This window comes from Accipiter gentilis, chromosome 18 (assembly GCF_929443795.1).
Source record: "Accipiter gentilis chromosome 18, bAccGen1.1, whole genome shotgun sequence".
Taxonomy (NCBI): Eukaryota; Metazoa; Chordata; class Aves; order Accipitriformes; family Accipitridae; genus Astur; species Astur gentilis.
This window is the reverse complement of record NC_064897.1, coordinates 27,136,959-27,155,741: the sequence shown is the minus strand read 5'-3', so window position 1 is coordinate 27,155,741 and position 18,783 is coordinate 27,136,959. Positions and strand designations below refer to the sequence as shown.

Here is an 18,783-nt window from a genome sequence, read left to right as displayed (position 1 = left end):
GGCAGGCAGGGAAACCGGAGCGAAAGGGCACGGGGGACTCCCATACCTCACCTCCCGCAGAGGTGATGGGCGCTGCTGGCAGCTGGGAGACGAGGGGGACGCACGCATTCCCATCCCTGCAGACCCGCCGGCCCCACTGCCGCCCTGAAAAAGCACCCTGAAAATTAATTCCTTCCCCGTGGCAGCAGCTCCACCCTTTTTCCCGTTATCCCTTCCAATCCGGTGACTTCAGCTCCGGCTCCGAACTGGGAGCGGCAGGAGGGAAGGAAAGGAGGCGAAACGTCAAAGCGCAACCTTCCCCCCTCCCGGGACGCACGTGTGCTCGGCAGAAGAGAGAACGGGCAGGCTCTGCGGAGGTGGAAAAACAATACAGGGAGCGAAAGAACCCCTGGTTGGGGCTTTTGTATGGATCAGCTGGGTCTCGTCCGATTGAGGATTTACAATCCCAAAGCGTTAGGTGCCAAAATAACAAATGGTAACGGGCTGTATGCCCCTGGGAAAACCAGCAAAAAGTCCTGCCAGAATCGCTTCCCCTGATGCAGTGCTGGGGCCAGAAAATCCCCCCAGAGGGCTTCTCCCAAGCGGGTGAATTGCACAGGGGTCATTTTCCCTGCCAGCCCCATTTTTCCTGCCACCCCCAGACACAGAGCTGCAGCTCTGGAATTGGCTTTGAACTATTCTTGTCAAAGAGGGGCCGGTACCGTAGGACGAGGCATCAGTTGATGCACAAAGTGCTTAAAGCCACTTTTCTCCCCCTCCCCACAATCAAATCCAGCTTCCTCATCTACCATAAAGAGCTCAGGATACCAGCAGAGAAGAGAGCGGGGTTCAAACCGAACCCTGCACCCAGAGGAAACGGCTCAGCAGTGGGAGGAGGAAATATCCAGGAAAGCCGAACCGCTGGGAGAGATCCGGGTGCCGGAGACGCAAGGATGCGGCAGGATGCACCCCCGGCAAAAACGCCCGGCCCTGCAACGCAGCTCGGGGCTGCGGATGGCGAGGCTTAGGCTCGGGAGGTGGCAGCAGCAATTTTGCCTGGTTGCATCCGTACCCACCAGAGTTATATGTTCAGCCCCGCAGCTGGCCGGGTAGGGGCACTGGAGGGGGTCCCAAGGAGCCGGGGACATAGGTGACATCTGGAAGGACTGGCTTACAAGAGCAGGTTAAGGAGAGGCAGCTGCCCGTTCTGGCTGAAGAAGGGCTACAGGGGAGGTGATAACAGCCTGCAAGTATCTGAAGAATGTAAACACCAAAGAAGGAAAGGGAATGGGGTGGAAGCGAAAAGAATGGCTCCTGGGTGGTACAGAGGCGCTGGAATGAAGAAGCGGAGAAGAGGCTTGCGGCAGGCTGAGAAAGCTCAGTGTCCGAGGGGGGGAAGGCTGGGATGGTCAGGTGTGCTCCTTCCATCGCTGTGCCTCCTGCTCTTCCCACTCCCAAAAAAAAAGCTCCTCAGGACCGCAGGTCCTGGAGCGCTCCTTCACCTCTGCGAGATGGTGCAAGGGGCTCTCGGCCTCCCGGAAAGCACAACGTCTTCTCTCCTCCAAAAAGGGAACCCGCTTCGCAAGGCATGGGCCCCAAGCCAAAACACAAAGCAAAACCGCTCCGGCTCAGTTTAGTGGAAGCAAAACCGCTCCTAAGCTGGGGCACCCATGCAGCTCTCGAATCTAGAGGTGCTGCAAAAGCAAGCGGGCGACAGGCTCGCCCTTTCCCACCGCCCCCGTGCGAAACGCCGGCGGGCACAGCCCGGCCTGTCACCTCCATTACCCCAACTCTGCTCAACAACCTTCTTCTCGGGCCGGCAGACACCCGCACCGAGGAAGCCTTGCCCCAGGGATGGGATGCTCCCTACCCCGAAACCGCATCTGGTTCCCACAGGGAGCAGGAGCTCCCCACACCCGGGGGTGAGGAGGTGTGTGTGTGGGGGGGGGGGGGGGATGCGGATTTCACATCCGACTGCGGTCATGGGTGCGGTGAGCTCGGCAGGCCTCAGCTTTGGGATGTCTCTCTAGGTGGGCTGGTGCCCGTCGCTAACGAAGCGGCTGAGGGGAGCCCTGGAGGGGTACCCGGCGGTGATGGGGAAGGCGGACAAGGGGGCACCGACCCTCAGCCGGAGCCCCCCCCCTTCCCCGGGGAGCAGCAGGGACCCCGCAGAGGCGGGTGCTGACAGCCGGGGGGGGGCCCCGCCGCCCCTTCCCCAGCCCCGCTGTGATCCCGCCGGGCACCCCTAAGGCCCGACCGAAAGAGAAGGAGAGCGGCCGGGTGGAGAAATCGCCCCCCCCCCCCAACCAACCCACCCCAAACCTCGCGGGCCGGTCCCGACTCACCGTCATGGCGGGGGCACCGCGGCCGGCGGCGGGACCGGGACCGGGACCGGGGTCGCGGCGGGGCCGGGCGCTGGCAGCCAGGGCGGCGGGGCGGCTTCAGCGGCCGGGCGGCTTCCGCGGCCCCACCATGCCCGCTCCGCCGCCTGCCCCACGCTCTTTTTTTTTTTTTTTTTCCCAAATTGCAAAAAAAAAAAAAAAAAAAAAAAAAAAAAAAGGAAGAAGAAGAAGAAGAAAAGGCAGCGGGGGGGTGGGGTGGGGGGAAATCAACCCAAAAAAACTTTTCTTTCCTCCCCCTAAACTTCCTGGGAGGGCCCCGGTAGGCCAATAGCAGCCACCCGCCGCCGCCCCGGCCGCCCGCAGCCAATGGAGCCGGTGGGGCGGGCGAGGCCGCCGGGCAGCGCGGAAAAGCGGGGGGGGTAGAGGGGGGGGTGTCGGCCCCGGGACGGCGGCGATGCTGGGGCTGGAGCCGCGTCCCCCTCCTTCCCCGCTGGCCCGGGTAAAGATGAAGCCTGGGGAGGGACCCCCGGGCAGCCCAGCCCTTGTGCAGGCAGGGTTTTCTTTCAGGCAGGGATTATTTTTTTTTTTTTTTCAGGCAAGGATTTTGGTTTGTTTTTTTTTTCAGGCAAGGATTTGGATGTTTTTTTTTTCAGGCACGGATCTTTTACAGGCAGGGGTTTTCAGCAGTCCCGTCCATGTGTGTTGCAACACAGCGGGTTCTTCACCTTGGGTCTTGAAGCTGCTGGGTTTTATCCCCCGTCCCCAACCCCCAAATCAACCCCTAAAGCAGGGATTTGCAAGCTTGGCAGAGGTGGTAGCAGGTCTGGGGGGGGGGGAGGGGGCTTCTGGTGACCCCAGAAAGCCAGCTGGCCTCAGGAAGGGGAATTGCTAGAGAGGGTCCCAAAGGAAAAGGGGCAGGGGCTGCAGATCACAAAATGCCAGGCTCCCCTGTGCGATTACACCGAGGCGATGCTTCTCACCGCAAGGCAAAGAGAAGGTGTCTGGCCCAGAGCTCAGTGCTGAAAAAACCTGGAATAGGTGGGGTGAACCAGCCCCAGGTGTGCAGGGAGAGCTCAGGGCTTTGGGCTCCTCTCCAGCCCGGGGCAGGGAAGCGAGGGAAGGGATATCACCCGTTTCGAGTTTCAGAGGCCTTTGGGAGCTTCCTGCCCGGCTGCAGTTTGTCCTTGTATAAAGCACAAAGCCAGGCACTAGCAGGGACAACCTGGCCAAAACGACTGACACGCATGGAGAAGGGATAGAGACAGGGATTCAGGCACAGCTGCCAGCTACACGGGCTCCCGGGGCGCTTTCTGCAGCCCTCCAGAGCCGCTACCATGCCAGTTTTGGTATCCCAGGAACGCCAATACAATTGACCATATCTTCTTTCATGCTGCTAAAGCCCACTTCATCCCCATAAAGCCCCCAGTGCCATTGCAGCACTGTGCAGTAATAAAGGGAAGGAAAGCAGCTACGCTGAGTTTTTTGTCCTAGGTCTACTGCTTGCCTCTCTCTGGCCTTAAAATAAAAAGGCTCCGTGCCTCAGTTTCCCCACCTGAAAATGGGCGAAGGACAAAGGAAAGGGGGGGTGTTAGTGAGCGTGGTTTCCAAGAGGTCATGGGAAGGCAGCACCATGCTGAGCCTGCTCAGATTAAGTGCTGGAGACCCAGGTGCTGCCCACAGTGACCTCCAGGGAAGGGCAGGTGCCCTTCCTCACCATTCCCATGGCCTGGCTCCTACCTTATTGCGCTTCTCACTGGCATTCGAACGTGGCTGCGGGCTTCCTGAGGAGCCGGTGCTGCTCTGCGGTGGGAAGGTGCCTCCATCCAGCTGGGGCTGCAGGGGGAGAAAGTAGGAGATGAAGCCATGGGGGTTTAGTCCTCACCTAGGTTTCCCAAATCCGAGCATCTGCCTCCTGGCACGGGGCAGCAGGGGAAGCATCCTCCCTCCTCCCAGTGCCGAGCAGACAGTGCAGCTCCCCTGGAGAAGCAGAGGATCTGGGGTGCACAGAATTGCATCCCAGGGGACCCACCCACCCTGTGCTTGCCAGTTTTATGCCTGGTGGGATCCCTATGAGCTCTGGCTCCTGCTCTACTCACATGGTAAATGAGAAGCCTCTTGTTCCCCCATTCACTTTCCAATGGCTTCTCTGGATTGTTTGTGTCTCGAGTGTGCTCAGGACCCTTCCACTCATCCTCCAGCCTCTGTGCTGGACTCTCAGGCCTTTTCCAGCTGTCATCTGGCTGTAGCCCTACGTCCAGACATCTGGTGGGGCTTTTCCAGTCCCTTTCCAGCTGGCGCATCAAGTCCGCATGGCACACGGGCTTCTCTTGGCGCTTCCAGTTCTTTTCCCACACCTGCGCTTGGTGGGCATCCCCCCGACCCCTGCAGTCCTGCTCCAGTGGTCGTGTTGGGCTCGTAGGGCGCAGGGGCTTGCCTCGACCTTTCCAGTCATTGCCAGTGCCCTTCCTGGGGTAGGAGGGCTGCAGCTTTTCCTGGAGGCTCTGCCAGCCGCATTCAGATGGCTTCCCAGGACCCCCGAGGTGCAGCGGCTTGCCCGGCTTCACCCGTTGCCTCTCTGCACCCCGCACCGGGCTGGTAGGAGAGATCTCCTTCTGGCTTCTCCACGTGCTCTCCGTACATCTCCCAGGACTGAGGGACCGTGGCGGTGGCCCTAGCCGGCTCAGCCTGCTGTTATCCGAGCCCTTCCCAAGGCCTGCGGGGTGCAGGGAGTCCCCTCGGCTCTTCCTTTCTGGGGCTTGCCCCGTACCCCCAGCCTGCCAGGTGGCTCGACCCCTCTCTGAGTTTGGGGAGCGGCCAGGCTCCCCTCGGCTCCTCCAGCTTTTTTCCGAGTGCCAGGGAGGGCTCGTGGGCTCCCCTGCCCTCCTCTCTGACCGGCGGGATGGACTTGTGGAGCGTGGGCTCCGGCTGCCTTTCTCCAGCAGCCAGCCAGGGCTGGCAGGGCGCTGGGGATCTCCCCGGTTCCTGCTGGCCTTCTCGGGGTGTCGAGTCAGGCTGGGGGAATGGAGGGGCTCCTTGGGGTCTCTGCTGCGCTGCTCGAGGTGCCAGGAGAGCCGCTGACCCTAGGGACATGGGGGAGAGAGAGCAGAGAGTCCTCTTAAAAAAAAATAAAAAAAAATGCTGATGAGCGGGAACAAGATGGGATTAGGGCTGGGAGACAATTTGGTTTAAATAGTTTCCCAGACAGCAATTGCATCCCTGTGCGTGGAGCCAGCCTGTACTGAAGAGAAGCCTCTTGCACCCAAAGGGTGAAAGGGCTGCTGCCATTTAAGAGCCAAGAGTCCCAGTCCATGGCAGGGGGAGTGCTGGGAATAGAGGGAAGGGGAAGCAGGGGACTGGAAGAGAGAAACACATGGCAGAAATAGAGGAAAACATGGCAGGAAAAAGCAACGCAGCTTGGGGAGTTGGGATGGGGTCCCGCCACGCAGCCAAGCCTCACCTCCCTGGGCAGGCTGGGGCTGGACTGCCTCCGGACTAGGTGGCCTTTGCTGGGTGGCACCGGGGTCTTGCCATCGAGCCGGTCCACGCGGCCCTCCTCCAAAGCCTGGAAGGCCTCCAGGGTCTCCGATTTCCTACGGGCACACAGAGTTTGTCTGGCCACCGCCAGGTTCAGCTCAGAGGCAGAGCCCCTGCGGACCCCGCTCCATCTAAGCCTGACCCCACAGACCTTCGCCTGCCCCAGACACCGTGTGTGCCGTAGCCTCTCCCTGTCCCCATCCCTTCAACCACCCCAGCTTTTGGGTCCTGCTCCCTCACCTCTGTCTTCTTCATACTATTCCTTAAGCTTCTCTCTCTCTGGTCCTTCACATCCCACCCACCTGCCCAGGATACTTCCCTGGTCCCCATTTACATCCCCTCCTGCCCTGTACCACTGACGCTGGAGCCACTCTTGCTTCTCCAGCCAGGACCCAACCAGCACTGGGTACTTCTTGGCATTCCCAGACCGTTCCTGAGCAGCTCCTACAGTGGACCCTGGATCCCTGGGGAGCCACTGATGCTGGGAGTGGGGACCACCTCCGTCCTTCCCCCTTTCTGTGGCTTTGCCCTGCTTCGCGGCATGTCCTGCAGCTTTTAGGAGGTGGCTGTGAGGATGAGGAGGGTGGGCTGCTCCCTCCACCTCCAGCAGCTCAGCTTCACTCCACCTTTCCAACGGCCTCAGCTGCCTGTGTGCCACAATGAGGGAGCATCCCAGGCCGGGAGGTGCTGAGCCTAAACCCAATCCTTGCTTTAAGGGAAATTTAAGCACAGCTGAAAGCTAAGCTTTGCCACCTAGCCCTGCTCTCACCCTGAGGCACAGCGATTTGGAGGTGGGGGCTTCCCTGACAGCATAAGGGGGGGCAATCCCCCACCTCTGACCACCGTGGAGACCCACTGCTTCTCACCTGCGTTCGCAGCCAAATATCCTCTCCACCTCCACCCGGCCGGGGCTGAGCGTGCGGGAACCACAGCGGTCGACAGCATCCCGCTGGCCGAGGCGCTTGGGCTTGGGCAGGTCCGCCAGCACCGTGTACTCCTGCCTCTCCAGCCCGTGCCGCCCCTCCGTGCCCCCGCCAGCGGGGTGCCCACGGGGCTCCCGAACCCGGGAGCCGGTGAGGTGCCCGCCACCGGCCAATGGGTCACCGCGGGCCAGCGAGGAGCCGGTGGTGGCACGCGGTGGGGTGGATGTCCAGGGAGGGTCGGTTTTCCGGTGTTTCGGCCAGCTCTCCTCGGGCTTCTGGCTGGTGGGACGGCGGTCTGGGACGGGGAGAAGGCCGTTACTGGGGGAGGCACGAGCAACGCGGGATGCCACCACGTCCACGGCAAAGCAGGTCTTCGGAGGAGAGCTAGAAATGGTCCAGGAGGGCAGAGATAAAACCCAGATTCCCTCCAGGCAGGGCGGGAGTGTTGGGATGCAGCACTGTGAGCCGAGGGCACGCCAAACCATGCAGACAGAGAACACCCGGGAGACCCACGGTTCATGGTCAGCACACACAGAGATGCCATCTCATGGACTCTGGGCCTCATCCCTTTGCATGGTGGCCACGGAGGTGTTGAATGCCTCCCGGGATCAGAACTGGGAAAAGAGATGCTAAATCTAAATAGAGATCTGCCATGAACTTCAGAGACCCCCGGGTGGAAAGCAAACCAGAAGTAGGATCTCACACAGGAGCAAACCAAGTGTACCTGCTTTCAGTGGGCAGATTTCTTTCCTAAAGCCCTGGGCCTCAGTTCTCACCCAGGATCCAGAGGGAACGGGCTGAGCCCACCTGGGTCTCTCTGCCTGCAGGGCTCGTGGCCGCATCTCCTCCTTGTGGCCTGTGTAGCTCATCATGTCCCGTTTGCCTGATCCCAAAGTGTTGTCCCACAACCGGGTCATTTCCCCGTCCTGGGAGACAAGATAGGACAGATCTCTGCAATGGGGACTGGTGGCTTTTGTGGGCTGGAAGGAGGTGAGAGCATATATGAGAAGTTAGAGCCCGTTCAGCCCAAAGCTGCTGGTAAAAAGGAACCAGGAAAGGAGCTGGGTGAGCATAAGATGACCCCAGCCCAACATCAACGGGCATGGCAAGAAACAACACAGGGAAGTCGCCATGGGGGAATCCAAGAGCAAATCTCATGTGTTCTTTAGGGGGAGAGCCTCATTTGTGGGGATTAAGGGTCTCAGCTGATCCCCCCTCACATCTCAGGACCTTCTGAATGTGCCCAGCAGAAGTGGCATTGAAGAGCCGAGGGGGCTGGGGAGAGCAAAATAACCCAGACCACAAGAGATCCCCATCTCACCCTGGCAAGCGTAGAGTTGGCTTCGGCACAGGCGCTGGGGTCGGTGCCGGTTTCTCTGTGCTCACCCTCAGCTCCGGGGCTGAGTGGGGGATATCCCCTGCTCTCGTGCCAGCTGTGGGTCAGGGAGAGAGGACAGCTGGTGGTCAGCACAGCCCGCAGAGCTCAGGGGTGGGTGGCAGTGCCGGCAGTCCGAGCCACACCGGCTTTCTCTCTACTGGATGGGCAGAGGCTGGCAGAGCCCGGCAGAGCCCATCCTTAGACCACCAGCCTTGCTCTAGAGGCAGTGAGGAAGAAGAAGACTCTTTTGGTGGCCCCCTGACCTCTCCTGGGATAGCCAAGAGGAATCCAGCTAGAGGGCATGGCGTGGAGGTTGCTCAGCCCTTTTTCCCAGGCACTGGTATGCAAAGCATCAGGGAGAAGGCATTTAATTTCCCCCTGCTTGGCTTCCTGCTCCCCCTCCTCCGTTCTTCCCACCAAGGGTGCTCGTTGGAGCAGCGCGGCTCCCAGCTGGTACTCACCGCTCCGTCCCCTCCACTGGCCCCACGCACAAGTATACCTCGCACTGCGGGGCTAAAATACGGAGAGCATCCCAGGGCCCGCCTGGGTCTGTGTCGCTGCTGCCATCACGTCCTGCGACCTCCACGGCATGCTCCTGCGAGGAAGAAGGGGGTGCAATCAGTGTGTTGAGGATGAGGAGGAAGGCTGCCCTTTGTAAACACCTGCTTCTTCTACCTCCTCCGAGAGCAGCCTGGCCTCTTGATGCCTCTCCCAGCTCACCGTTGAGATTTTTCTCCTACTTCAGGAGCCAGAGAGGCCCAGCACGCTCCTATTTGATGCTGAACGCTGCAGGCATCCCTGAGACAGCGCCTGTGGATGAGGGCTCAGGGAAACTGCCCCCCCCACCACATCAGAGCTGATGCTGCTGGCAGCCGCTCTCCCTTCACCACCCAGATAGCCCGAGGTGAAGCAATGGAGCCAAGAGGGAGGGAGATTTTTGCAGAGAAGGCTGTAGCCCCAGCCCCTGCCTCTCTCTCTCTGTCAGGGCTTGCAGACATCTCAGCATCCTCCCCAGCCCCGTTACCTGCGGGGCTTAAAAGCAGCAGCGGGGGAGGCTCCGGGGAGCCGGCTGGCCGCACCGCCTTCCCTCCAGCGTCTCGCCCGCACCGGGATTCGCTCAGAGGCGACGGCTCTGAGCAGATCGTGGGCAAAGGGCTGAGGTAACCTTAGAGGGCCCAGGGCCAGGGGGAGAGAGGGAGAGGGCAAGAAAGAGAGAGGGAGGCTCATTACTATTTAATCATCCCAGGCCAGTCGCTCCTGGAGGACGGCGAACAACACGAAACCCTCCGTGAACATGAAACCGGCTGTCACCCAGTCGGAGGCAGCCAAGCGGCTTTTGCGTCCGGCCCTGTGCCGAAGGACCATGTCGGATCAAGGTATCTGGAGCCCAAAATTCTGAGAGATTTATCCCCCTCCTGCCTTCTCCCCCTCCCTAAGACCAGCTCACTGCAGCTGCCCCAGGGACAGGACTCAGCCCTGGCCTTAAACCAACAGCCAGGGGCCACAGGGACAGCCACCAGGACCACATTTTAGGCGAGGCAGGATGTAAATTTATCTCAAGCAGAGATTAATCCAGGGCGGGTCCCTGCTCTGCCAGTCCCCCCTTCCCTCCTTGTAGCTTTGCATCTGCAACATCCTTGCTTTCCCTTCCAGGATCTATCAAGCCCCTGGTACCTGGTGTCCAGCTCTTCCCTGCTAAGGCAGCTCCCGGCTCTGACCTGGGCATGGTTAAATGATGGATTCCCATGCCTGGGAAGACTCTCTCCCCATGCAGCTTTTCCCCGAAGACATCTACAAAGTCTGGCTGAGCCTTTGTCTTAAGGATTTCCATCTCTACAAAGGCACATGTAGTCCCAACATGGAACAAAGGGGCCCTTAATGAAGAATTCATAGCCTCCAGGTGGGATGGAGGAGCTCACCTGGATAGCATGCTGGTGAGCCCCTGCGGCTCGGAAACAGTGCTGGCACAGGCTCTTTGCAAATATGTTGGCTTCAAAGTTCATGCAGGGCACGTCATCTACTGAACCAGACATCGTAGATAGCAGGGACGAAGATCTGTGGCTGATGGGCTGCTGGCAGGGGGCAGCCAGGAGGAAAAGGAGGAAGGAACAGCAGCAGAAGACCAGAGCTTAGAGTCCCCCAGCCTCAGGCTCCTGTGGAAGCAGGAATGTTATTCCCAGACTGAAGTTTGCTGCTCTCAGCTGGCAGTACTGGAATCAAAGGGCATCCAGGTGCAAGGTGATCACTATGATCCATATAATTATAGTTAATAAAAGGGTAGGCTCCAGCAGGGACCTCTTTTAGAAGGGGGCACTGCACTGCACCCTCAAATGACTGCTGACACCCCCCAATTTGGGAGTCCCCCCGGATAGAGGGAGTGATACTCATGTCCTGCTATTTTGTTTGATGGAAGTTTTCTTCCTTCAAGCTCTCTTAAAAGGCACAAAAAGGAAACCTTTCTTCTTGACTATGTTGCTCATAAAGGGCTAGCTATAAGCAGCTTAGGAAATTTAGAAACCCACTGAGAATCTTCCTAAACTTGTTGATCCCACTAAAATTTCTGAGACCTATAGGACAGTCGATTGCAAAACTGTGAAGGGCAACAAGCATTTCTAGCGCAACAGCTGGCCTCCACTCTTCTGTCCTGGCTTTTCACAAGCATCCTGCCCACCATCACCTCCTCTGTCCCACAGGCTTTGAGAGCGAGTCCTTGGATTTGAGGATGTCATCTGTGCTGGGGGGGCTCCGCTTAATTTGCCCAGAGGAGGCATCAACAGAGGTACAGAAAATCAGTGTGGGATGAGTCCAGCATCCCTGATGTGAACATGTCACTACTCCCCTAAGCACGGACACGAGTCAGAGCAGCTGATCAAGGCTAGGGCTGCTCCCCAAAACAACGAGGGCCAATTTTCAATGCTAAAACCAAGCTATAATTTTTGTTTGTCAGTGCGCTCATTTGCAATACAGCAAGGTGCACTACTGCTAACCTTGCAGCCTCCCTCCTTGCATTGGGGCGTTTTCTTGACTCGTTCACACAAAATGCCGGACAGAACCCTAACCACTCACCTGCCAGGGATGCAGCACGAAACACCCCAACATCACTGCCCACCCCTGCCCATGGAGTGCCACCTGTGGCTGGAGCCCATGGCACCCCATTGCCTGATGGGCAAATCATCGCTCCCCACATCCCTTGGGACCTACTACCAGGATAATGCTGTGATCCCCAAGGCCTCTGGCACGCAGCCAACCACGCTCAGTGCTCCCAGTGCCTCCCAGTATCCCCAGTACCTCACCTTCCCTACGGCTCCCAGCACCTCGCCGACCGCCGAGCTCCCCCCTCAATGAAGCTCGCCGTGGGAACCGCGGGGAGCGAGGCCCCGCCCCTTCCCCTCTCATTGGCTGCCACCGAGCAGTCATTTAAATATCTCTCTCTAGACTGGCTGGCGGAAACGCGGGGTTATGGCGCCCACGGGTACGGGCACCCACGTGTCGGTGGCAGCGGGCGATCGACCCGACCCGACCCGGCCAGGCCGGGCTTGGTGGCCGCGGGGCTAGTAAAGGAGCGAGGGGGGGGCTGCGGCTCCTTCCCCCCCGCCTTGCGCCCTCATACCTCGGCCTCTTCCCTGCCCTTCTCCTCGGCTGCATCTCCCCCGGGACCACCCCACCACCTGCCTCAGCGCTCCCTCGGAGGTATGGCACCAGGAGGTGATGAACCTGAACCCTAAAAAGGTGCCAAAGCAGTGGACTCATCTGCAAGCACCGAGACAGCCAAATGTCACCGTGTCCCCAGCACAGCTCCAATGGGAGGTCATCCCTACCCACAGCACTCCCCAGAGAGGTTTGTCTAAGCCGGGCTTTACTTGCCAAGCACAAGCCCTGCTTGAACCTCGCTGTTCCTAGTGAAACATGCTTAATGTCCGTCTTCCATTGCTCCTGCTACAATTCAACTTCCTTCTCTTCCCGGTCCTGGTAAGCATTAAAAAAAGTTTAATTTCACTTCTTGTGTACCCATTGCAAATCACTCTTCAAACCTGTCTTTCCTAGACAACCCCAGTTACTCCGTTCCATTAGTCCCCAAAAGTTCTTGTCACTCTTGCAGTAACTTTTTCCCCCAGTTAATTTCTGGAATACAATGCTGGAAGCAGCAGTGGGACTGTACTGGGTACAGCCTTGAGCTTCATATGCTACTTAAGAGCAATAAATACAGCACACTAATTATCACACAGCTCATGCACATGCTGCAACCATGCCTCCTTTGCGTCGCGCTCCTATTTTTCCCCAACTGTCTGACCTTTTTGGCTCCCGGACTGGTTTTGATCCTCCGTAATCCCAATTATATTTTTGTGCACGCATGTGTGTGGAATCGCCGTCTAGCTAGTGAAAGCCATCGTGCATGGAAACCCCAGCGTGGCAGCCCACGTCAAAGCCTTGCATCTCTCGGTGTGAGCCCTCGGGCGCAAGCACGAGTAACGCGCAGGTGCCCGAGGTGACCTAGCTGCAGAGCCAAGCGTGAAAAGCCTGCGTGCAGGCTGTGCAAGGGGGAGCACACAGGGAACTGCTGGTCTCTGCTTTTCCTTTTCGGAGCAGCAGCTGCATTAGCACGTTGATTTTTGCAGGTACCTTATATTCGGAAGTGGCCTCCTCCTGAACAGCTGGAACTTGTTTGTGAGCAGCTGGGGGGTGGGAAAACCAAACAACAAAAATGCTCAAATCCATCCTGAAAACAAGGGGAAGCAGCAAACAAGAGTTTTAAGCCACAGTCTGATATGAACTGTGATGTGTCTGGCAAACACTTAATGCGCTAACTTGTGTGTGGGAACTCATATCCTTGATCCAATATATCCTGGGGTAGCCCGACTGCACACCCTGTGCATAACAAAGACAGCAGGCTAGGGCTGAGTCAGTAATTTACATTACAAAATAAAACTTTAATCAATCAAATGGAGAAATCAATAGTGCAGCCAACAATCCTGATGGTTAATGCTGTATAGGATTTAACAGTTCTGTTCTCAGTTTTTCCATATGCTTCCCCCCGCCATGTGAAAACACAACTTCCAGCAGGAACTGGAAGCTTTCAGAGCATGGAAGAGGCCGTTGGAGATTTCAGCTGACACTTGAGAAAGGCTCAGAAGTTATTAGGGTCAAGGAAACAGCAAACTAAAACATTCTTCTAAATCACCTGGCAGCAAAGTAACAAACATCCCATCAGGATTACAATGAGGTAATCCAGCACTATCCAACTACCATGCCAGGCTGTCTACAGGCTGCAGAAGGCAACCCAACCCACAGTTTTCACAAACACACAGACTGTACATTTCCTTTACAGTGGCTATCCCAGCTCCAGAGCAAACTCCTGGGGTGGGGAAGTGCAAGTCACCTTCTGCCCACAGGCACGACGTCCCAGAGAGAAGGGAAAGCTGCTGTACAACCCAGACTGAGGGTGTTACATGCTGTCCTCCAGCTTTGAGCTGCAGTCCCCTTGGTGTGGTACACCACTCCAAACAGAACTTCCCTCTCCTTCCCTCCTACATCTCTCTCAAACCCAACCACAGAACAGCTCTAGAGCACGTAATTCCCAAACCAGAACAAGAAACACTTGGTGTTCCACACACAGCACCTCTTGGACACTTTGGATGAGATCCAGCGCAGCAACAGACTTTTGGCCTTGCCTCCGAGTTGCATTTTCGCAGCTCTGAAACACCCAACACCCCGAGGTGATACAGGAAAGCTGGGTAAGGTCACGCGTTAAACCCCATGAGCTTTCTGGAGCGGCCTTTAAGGCAGCATATGAGAACTATTTTGGAGGTGAGGAACCACACACACTGCACTTTCACGATGTGACCAAGGTTATTCAGCGTTAGTGCCGAAGAACTCAGCTCAGGATGGGACTCAGAGTCCAAGCATGCAAGGCACCAGTGGCACAGGGGATAACAGTGTCCACTTCCCCACCACCGACCTTCTTCAGAAGGGAGAGGGAGGTGCAAAAGGACCCAGTTCCTCACAAGCATGCAAGTCACCCAGTTCCCTCCAGAGGAAGATGCTCTAGCAGAAATAGCGTAGCTGCTGTCAGTGTTGAGATCATACCCTCCTCCTCAACACACTGAAGAATTTCTCCATGTGTGCATGCTCCAAGAAATGATGGGGAGATACATCAGGCTGGTGCCGTTAGCTTTAGCAGCTGGTGGCCATCAGCATTGCTCTGATGTTCCTCCATGAAGCCTCAGGCACTGGTTTACTCTTTCCCCTCCCATTTCTGGCATGAGGAATCTATGTACTCGCCCATTGCTGAGTTGCCAATTTTCTGGTGTGGGTTTTGGCCACACAGGCCTTTTCTTCGTCATTTCCTTGCCAGTACACATGGGGCATGGGAGAAGACCTAGCTGACAGAGGCAGAATGGCTACCACCTCCTACAGATACGCCACAACAGAAGCCAGCATGCTGCTTAGGCTCACCTCCTCCTCAGAGGATTCACTCAGGGTTTTGCCAGCAGTATTCCTCAACCCCAACACTGCAAACCTTCCCCCCCGCCCCGCCGCTGAAGGCATCCATGCTAAAAAACATATACTGAGGTCCAAAGAAGAAAGGCAATTAACTGCTGATGACTGCAGCAGCCCTGAGGTAAAGGGCAGCCTCTGCTGCTCCCATCCCAGAGAGGGCCACACACATACAGCAAGGGCATTAGGGCATTTCATACTCCTTTGTGCTATCGCAATTAAGATCAGCATATTCAGCAGACAACAGAATGAGCCATTCCTGCTCTGGCTGGCTCTGCATTACCACAGAAATAGCTCCTAGCTATTCCATTTCCCAAGCACCAGTGGATTTCAATATCCTTTGAGCACCAGGAATCATCTCCCCTCTTTAAAGCTGGTACTGGTGTTTTCACAGTTGCTGTTATGCTTCAAGTAAGTCACAGATGTTTTTTTCTTAGCAAAATGACTTCATAAAGATTTATTCACAGTTACCAAATTTCACTTGGCACAGGTACCAAACAAAAAGTACCCCTGCATTCAGGTGTGGCACTGGAGAAGAAACATGTGAGACTAGAGGACACCATGTCTCCATGGAAAAAGGATTTACTGCACAGCAGAAATACCAGGGCATTGATGCACAAATGGAAGCAGAGGTCTTCCAAGTCTCATAAATTGCCCTGACCATGTGCCTGTTGAACTCCACCCCAGATCCTCTCCTTTGATAAAGCCAAGTATCAGCTCTGGAAGGGGAGGCCCAAGGACAGAAGGATTATGCAAAACAGAGAACAGGACCCGCAGCAGAAGCTTTTAGAGACTCCGTGGCACCCAGACACTTAGCTGGAGATCACTGCAGAAATAAATGGGCGGAGCATCTAGTCACCCTGGCCAGTGCTCAGGAGGTGAGAGAAAGGCTGAACTGTGCTCACTGCTGGTCAGAGCCAGGTAAACAAGGCCCTTGCACACAACGAAGGGGCCCTGAAGAGCAGCAGGCCAGATGTGGAGCACTGTTCCAGCTGCTGGTCTGAGCACTAGTTTCTCTGTTAATCTTGGTCACGGCCCATTTTGCCTGTCAGCCGCCGTCTCTGAGTCTTAGTGGTTCGCCCCGTGCTGGATTTCTGGATTTTCTTGCGTGGGCCTTGCCCACGTTGGGATCTCTTCCCTTTCGTCTTTTTCCGGCTGTGCATGTGCAGCGTGGCAGTAAGAGAAGAGATCCTGTGCAGGGCAGGAAGAAAGAAACGTTTGGGGACCAAAGTCTGCAGGAGCGAGGCGACACTACAACAATAGCAGGAGAGCCCTGTGTGGCCCAGTGGGAATGGATGCTAGCCATGGCAAGCCCCAGAGGAACTCCACTGTGCTGGGCATCATCCTGATAGGGCAGGAAACCTGCAAGTCTGCATGTGCAGTAACAACCAAAATGAATTTTCTGAGCAGTGGGCTGCCCAGCCACCACAGAGTTAAGTAATTCTCCGCATCCCCAAAGTAGTTGTAAATCCTGGATACTGAAAAATGTGGAGAATGTCAAAGCTTTAAGGTCTTCTGACCTTCAATCATAGAGACAAACCCTGCAATATAGCCTTCCCTGCAACATCTGCCGAGAAGGACTAGGTAAACAGTTCAGGACAAAGCCCGCCCTGCGCCCCATCCTCCTCTTTCTTTTCATGCTGCTGCTGCTGCTGTCACCAGGGTTCAATGCCATGGAAATGGAGCATCTGGGGCAGGCTTGTGCTCTGCCAGTGCCCTCTGCTGGCTCCTGCCCACCGGCACCCAGGCAGCATAGCATCCCCTCCCTGCAACCACTGCTGATCTGGGAACACAAGATCCTCCTGATGAGCGTGCAGCAGAGAGTTGAATGAATTCATACATACTTTTCAGATAGGAAGGGGTTTCTGGACTTCTTGGGCATTGCTTTTATAGGCTTGTTCACCACCTCTTCCCCTTTCTCTTCTTCTGATCCATCACTTTTTCCCTTAAAAAGGAAGCAAAAAAAGAGAAAAAAATCCCTATAGACACATCAAAACAGGCAGTCTTGTGATTTCAGTGTTTCTGCTGCCTTCTTGGTTTCATCCTGTTTTGTAAACCACCTAGTCATGGATGAAGTCTTTTCTGATTCTCCACATCCCTTGCTGTGCCAATCTCAAGGTTTCTTATTGCAGCCACTCAGAAAGGGACAACCAGCAAGAAGTCCTACAGTAATCCACCCTAAGATCTAAAGACTTCAGCATGATCTTAATGGCCAAGCAACTAAAGTCTAAAGTATGAATTAAAGGTTTCAGCTTTTTTCTTAAATTACTATTAAAACCTTTTAAAGTGGCTTTTCAGATTAGAAGATGACCTTATAACTGTACAAGTTTAACTGCCAAACACAGGCACTTCCCCAAAGAGCTCAAATCCAGCCACAAGTCATGAAGATCAAAAGGATCAAGTCAACCAGTGCCTGAAAGCCTCTATGAAACAAATAAGAGATCTCAGTTACAATGTTTTGAGAATAAAAGCAACCACAACCAGAACTGAATGGCTTCCTCATTTGTGGTCCAAGCACAGGATCATGGAGAAAGAATTCCCTCCTTGTGCTAATAGTAATTTTTCCTGGACAGGACACAGGAAAGAGGATAGCTCATGCAGCAAAGTCTGAAATCTTGCTGCTTGTGTTGTATCAGCTTTTAAAATACATTCCCCCCATCCAGCCCTGTGATACCACCTGCACGAGGTAGGCTGGGACTCACAAAGGATTCCAGGAAGGTTTGAAGTGAGCTATCCCCACAGAGGACATTTCTTCCTCTTTAGAGGCCCAACATAAGTTGTGGAGGAATGTGAAAGTTATGAATTTCCTTTTCATCTCTGCTCCCAGCCAGCTGCAAGTTTTTGGGCATATTCAGGGAGCACCAGCCCTACCTAGCCAGCCCTAAGCACGTTTATGGCTGATACAATCAGAGAGGCAGCAAGAGGCTTTACCACAGGGTTGGTCAGTCCCAGCTGGCGTGCCCCCGAGAGGTCCAGGTCACTGATGGTGGTCACTGTTACAACATGGTTTGGGTGGTCGATGTTCACAGACTCTGTCCGCGACGTCACCAAGTGCTCCAGTTCATCAGCCTCATCTGGGGAGACAAGAAATCCTGCGCTGCAAAGCGCCCAACTTTTCACAAGATACGCTCGCTTGTTCCTGCAGTGCCACACCGAGGGGAAGTAACCCTGCCTTTGCATGCAGGGTTAAAGCGCGGGGGGGCTTGAACACCGGCACTACAAGCATGAAGGGTAAGCGCCTTCTCCCAGCAGAGAGGAGCTGGTAACACCCTGGAGATGTCCTCCTGCTTGTTCCTTTCTGTACAGCCCACCTGAGCCCCTGCGTCAGCCAGGGTCCCCGCTCAGATCCCTGCCCAGCTTCCCAGCGGGACACGGGAGGAGTAAGAAGCTGAAATTGTGGGACAGTCTGCGAGCACCTCTGCTCTTATCACCCAGCAGAGGGGGTCGGACCACGGGCGCCCACCTCCCACCCCTCAGGCGGCCGCCCCGCCGCCGAGGGCCCAGCACGTACCGAGCGCCTCTTCCCTCTCGCTCAGCATCTTCAGGTACTCCTGGTGCCGCTGAGGGATGGAAACAGGTCACTGCGGCACCTCTGCCGCTCCAGCCGCCCACCCTCCACCCGGGACGGCCCCTTACCCCTGGCAAAAGGGGCAGGGGAAGCCCGAAGACCCCTCCTGCCCGGCGGCCTAGGTCCCCGCGGCCTGCCCCCCGCTCATGGCGGGAGGGGTCGGACCCTTGTCCCGCGGAGGACCCAGGGGATGTTTGTAGGGATACCTCCTCCTTCATCTTCCTCTGCTCCTCCTTCAGCTTCCTCTTGATCTCCTCCAGCGCAGCCTTCCTCCGCTCCACCTTCCGCTTGTGGAAGCCGGTCAGGTACTCCCTGTCGCCGGCAACGCAGAAACAGACATTCCCCCCCGCGGTTTTTAATGACCACCTTCACCGGGGAATGCCTCCCCACCCCCGGGGTCGGCCCTAGCCTCACCTCCGCCTCTCCTCGTCGAAAGTCACCACCAGCTTTCCCTCACGGCCGGCCGAACCCTTCTTCTTCTTGCGCGCCATGGCGGTTCCACACAACTACTACCGCCGCCGCCCGCCCGCCTCTTCCGCCGTGAGGGGCGGCCCTCCTGCTGCG

At 56.4% G+C, this 18,783-nt stretch overlaps 2 protein-coding genes across 12 annotated transcripts in view; both read right to left on the bottom strand.

Moving 5' to 3' along the window:
- TRIOBP (TRIO and F-actin binding protein) overlaps positions 1-15,645 on the bottom strand; it is a 27,277-nt gene extending 11,632 nt beyond the window's left edge. Inside the window, exons 1-10 of one of the 11 annotated variants that reach the window (XM_049821458.1) lie at positions 15,557-15,645; positions 12,777-12,829; positions 10,076-10,309; positions 8,618-8,751; positions 8,100-8,211; positions 7,503-7,758; positions 6,722-7,073; positions 5,779-5,911; positions 4,418-5,401; positions 4,059-4,154 (exon numbers count right to left, since the gene is read on the bottom strand). In XM_049821458.1, the coding sequence (XP_049677415.1) occupies positions 4,059-4,154; positions 4,418-5,401; positions 5,779-5,911; positions 6,722-7,073; positions 7,503-7,758; positions 8,100-8,211; positions 8,618-8,751; positions 10,076-10,189 (2,181 nt within the window). In that variant the 5' untranslated portion in view covers positions 10,190-10,309; positions 12,777-12,829; positions 15,557-15,645. Of the gene's footprint in view, positions 1-51; positions 1,739-1,783; positions 2,133-2,324; positions 2,436-4,058; positions 4,155-4,417; positions 5,402-5,778; positions 5,912-6,721; positions 7,408-7,502; positions 7,759-8,099; positions 8,212-8,617; positions 8,752-9,180; positions 9,285-10,075; positions 10,402-12,776; positions 15,110-15,556 lie in introns of those variants that run through there. The other 10 variants (XM_049821457.1, XM_049821459.1, XM_049821463.1 and 7 more) reach the window with 10 other exon arrangements.
- Positions 15,216-18,783, bottom strand: NOL12 (nucleolar protein 12). Its single transcript, XM_049821470.1, has 6 exons — positions 18,634-18,783; positions 18,426-18,531; positions 18,163-18,211; positions 17,583-17,725; positions 16,496-16,596; positions 15,216-15,842 (listed from the first exon to the last, which is right to left on the bottom strand). The coding sequence occupies exons 1-6, from the start codon at positions 18,708-18,710 to the stop codon at positions 15,671-15,673; spliced, it is 648 nt and encodes a 215-aa protein (XP_049677427.1). The 5' UTR covers positions 18,711-18,783; the 3' UTR covers positions 15,216-15,670.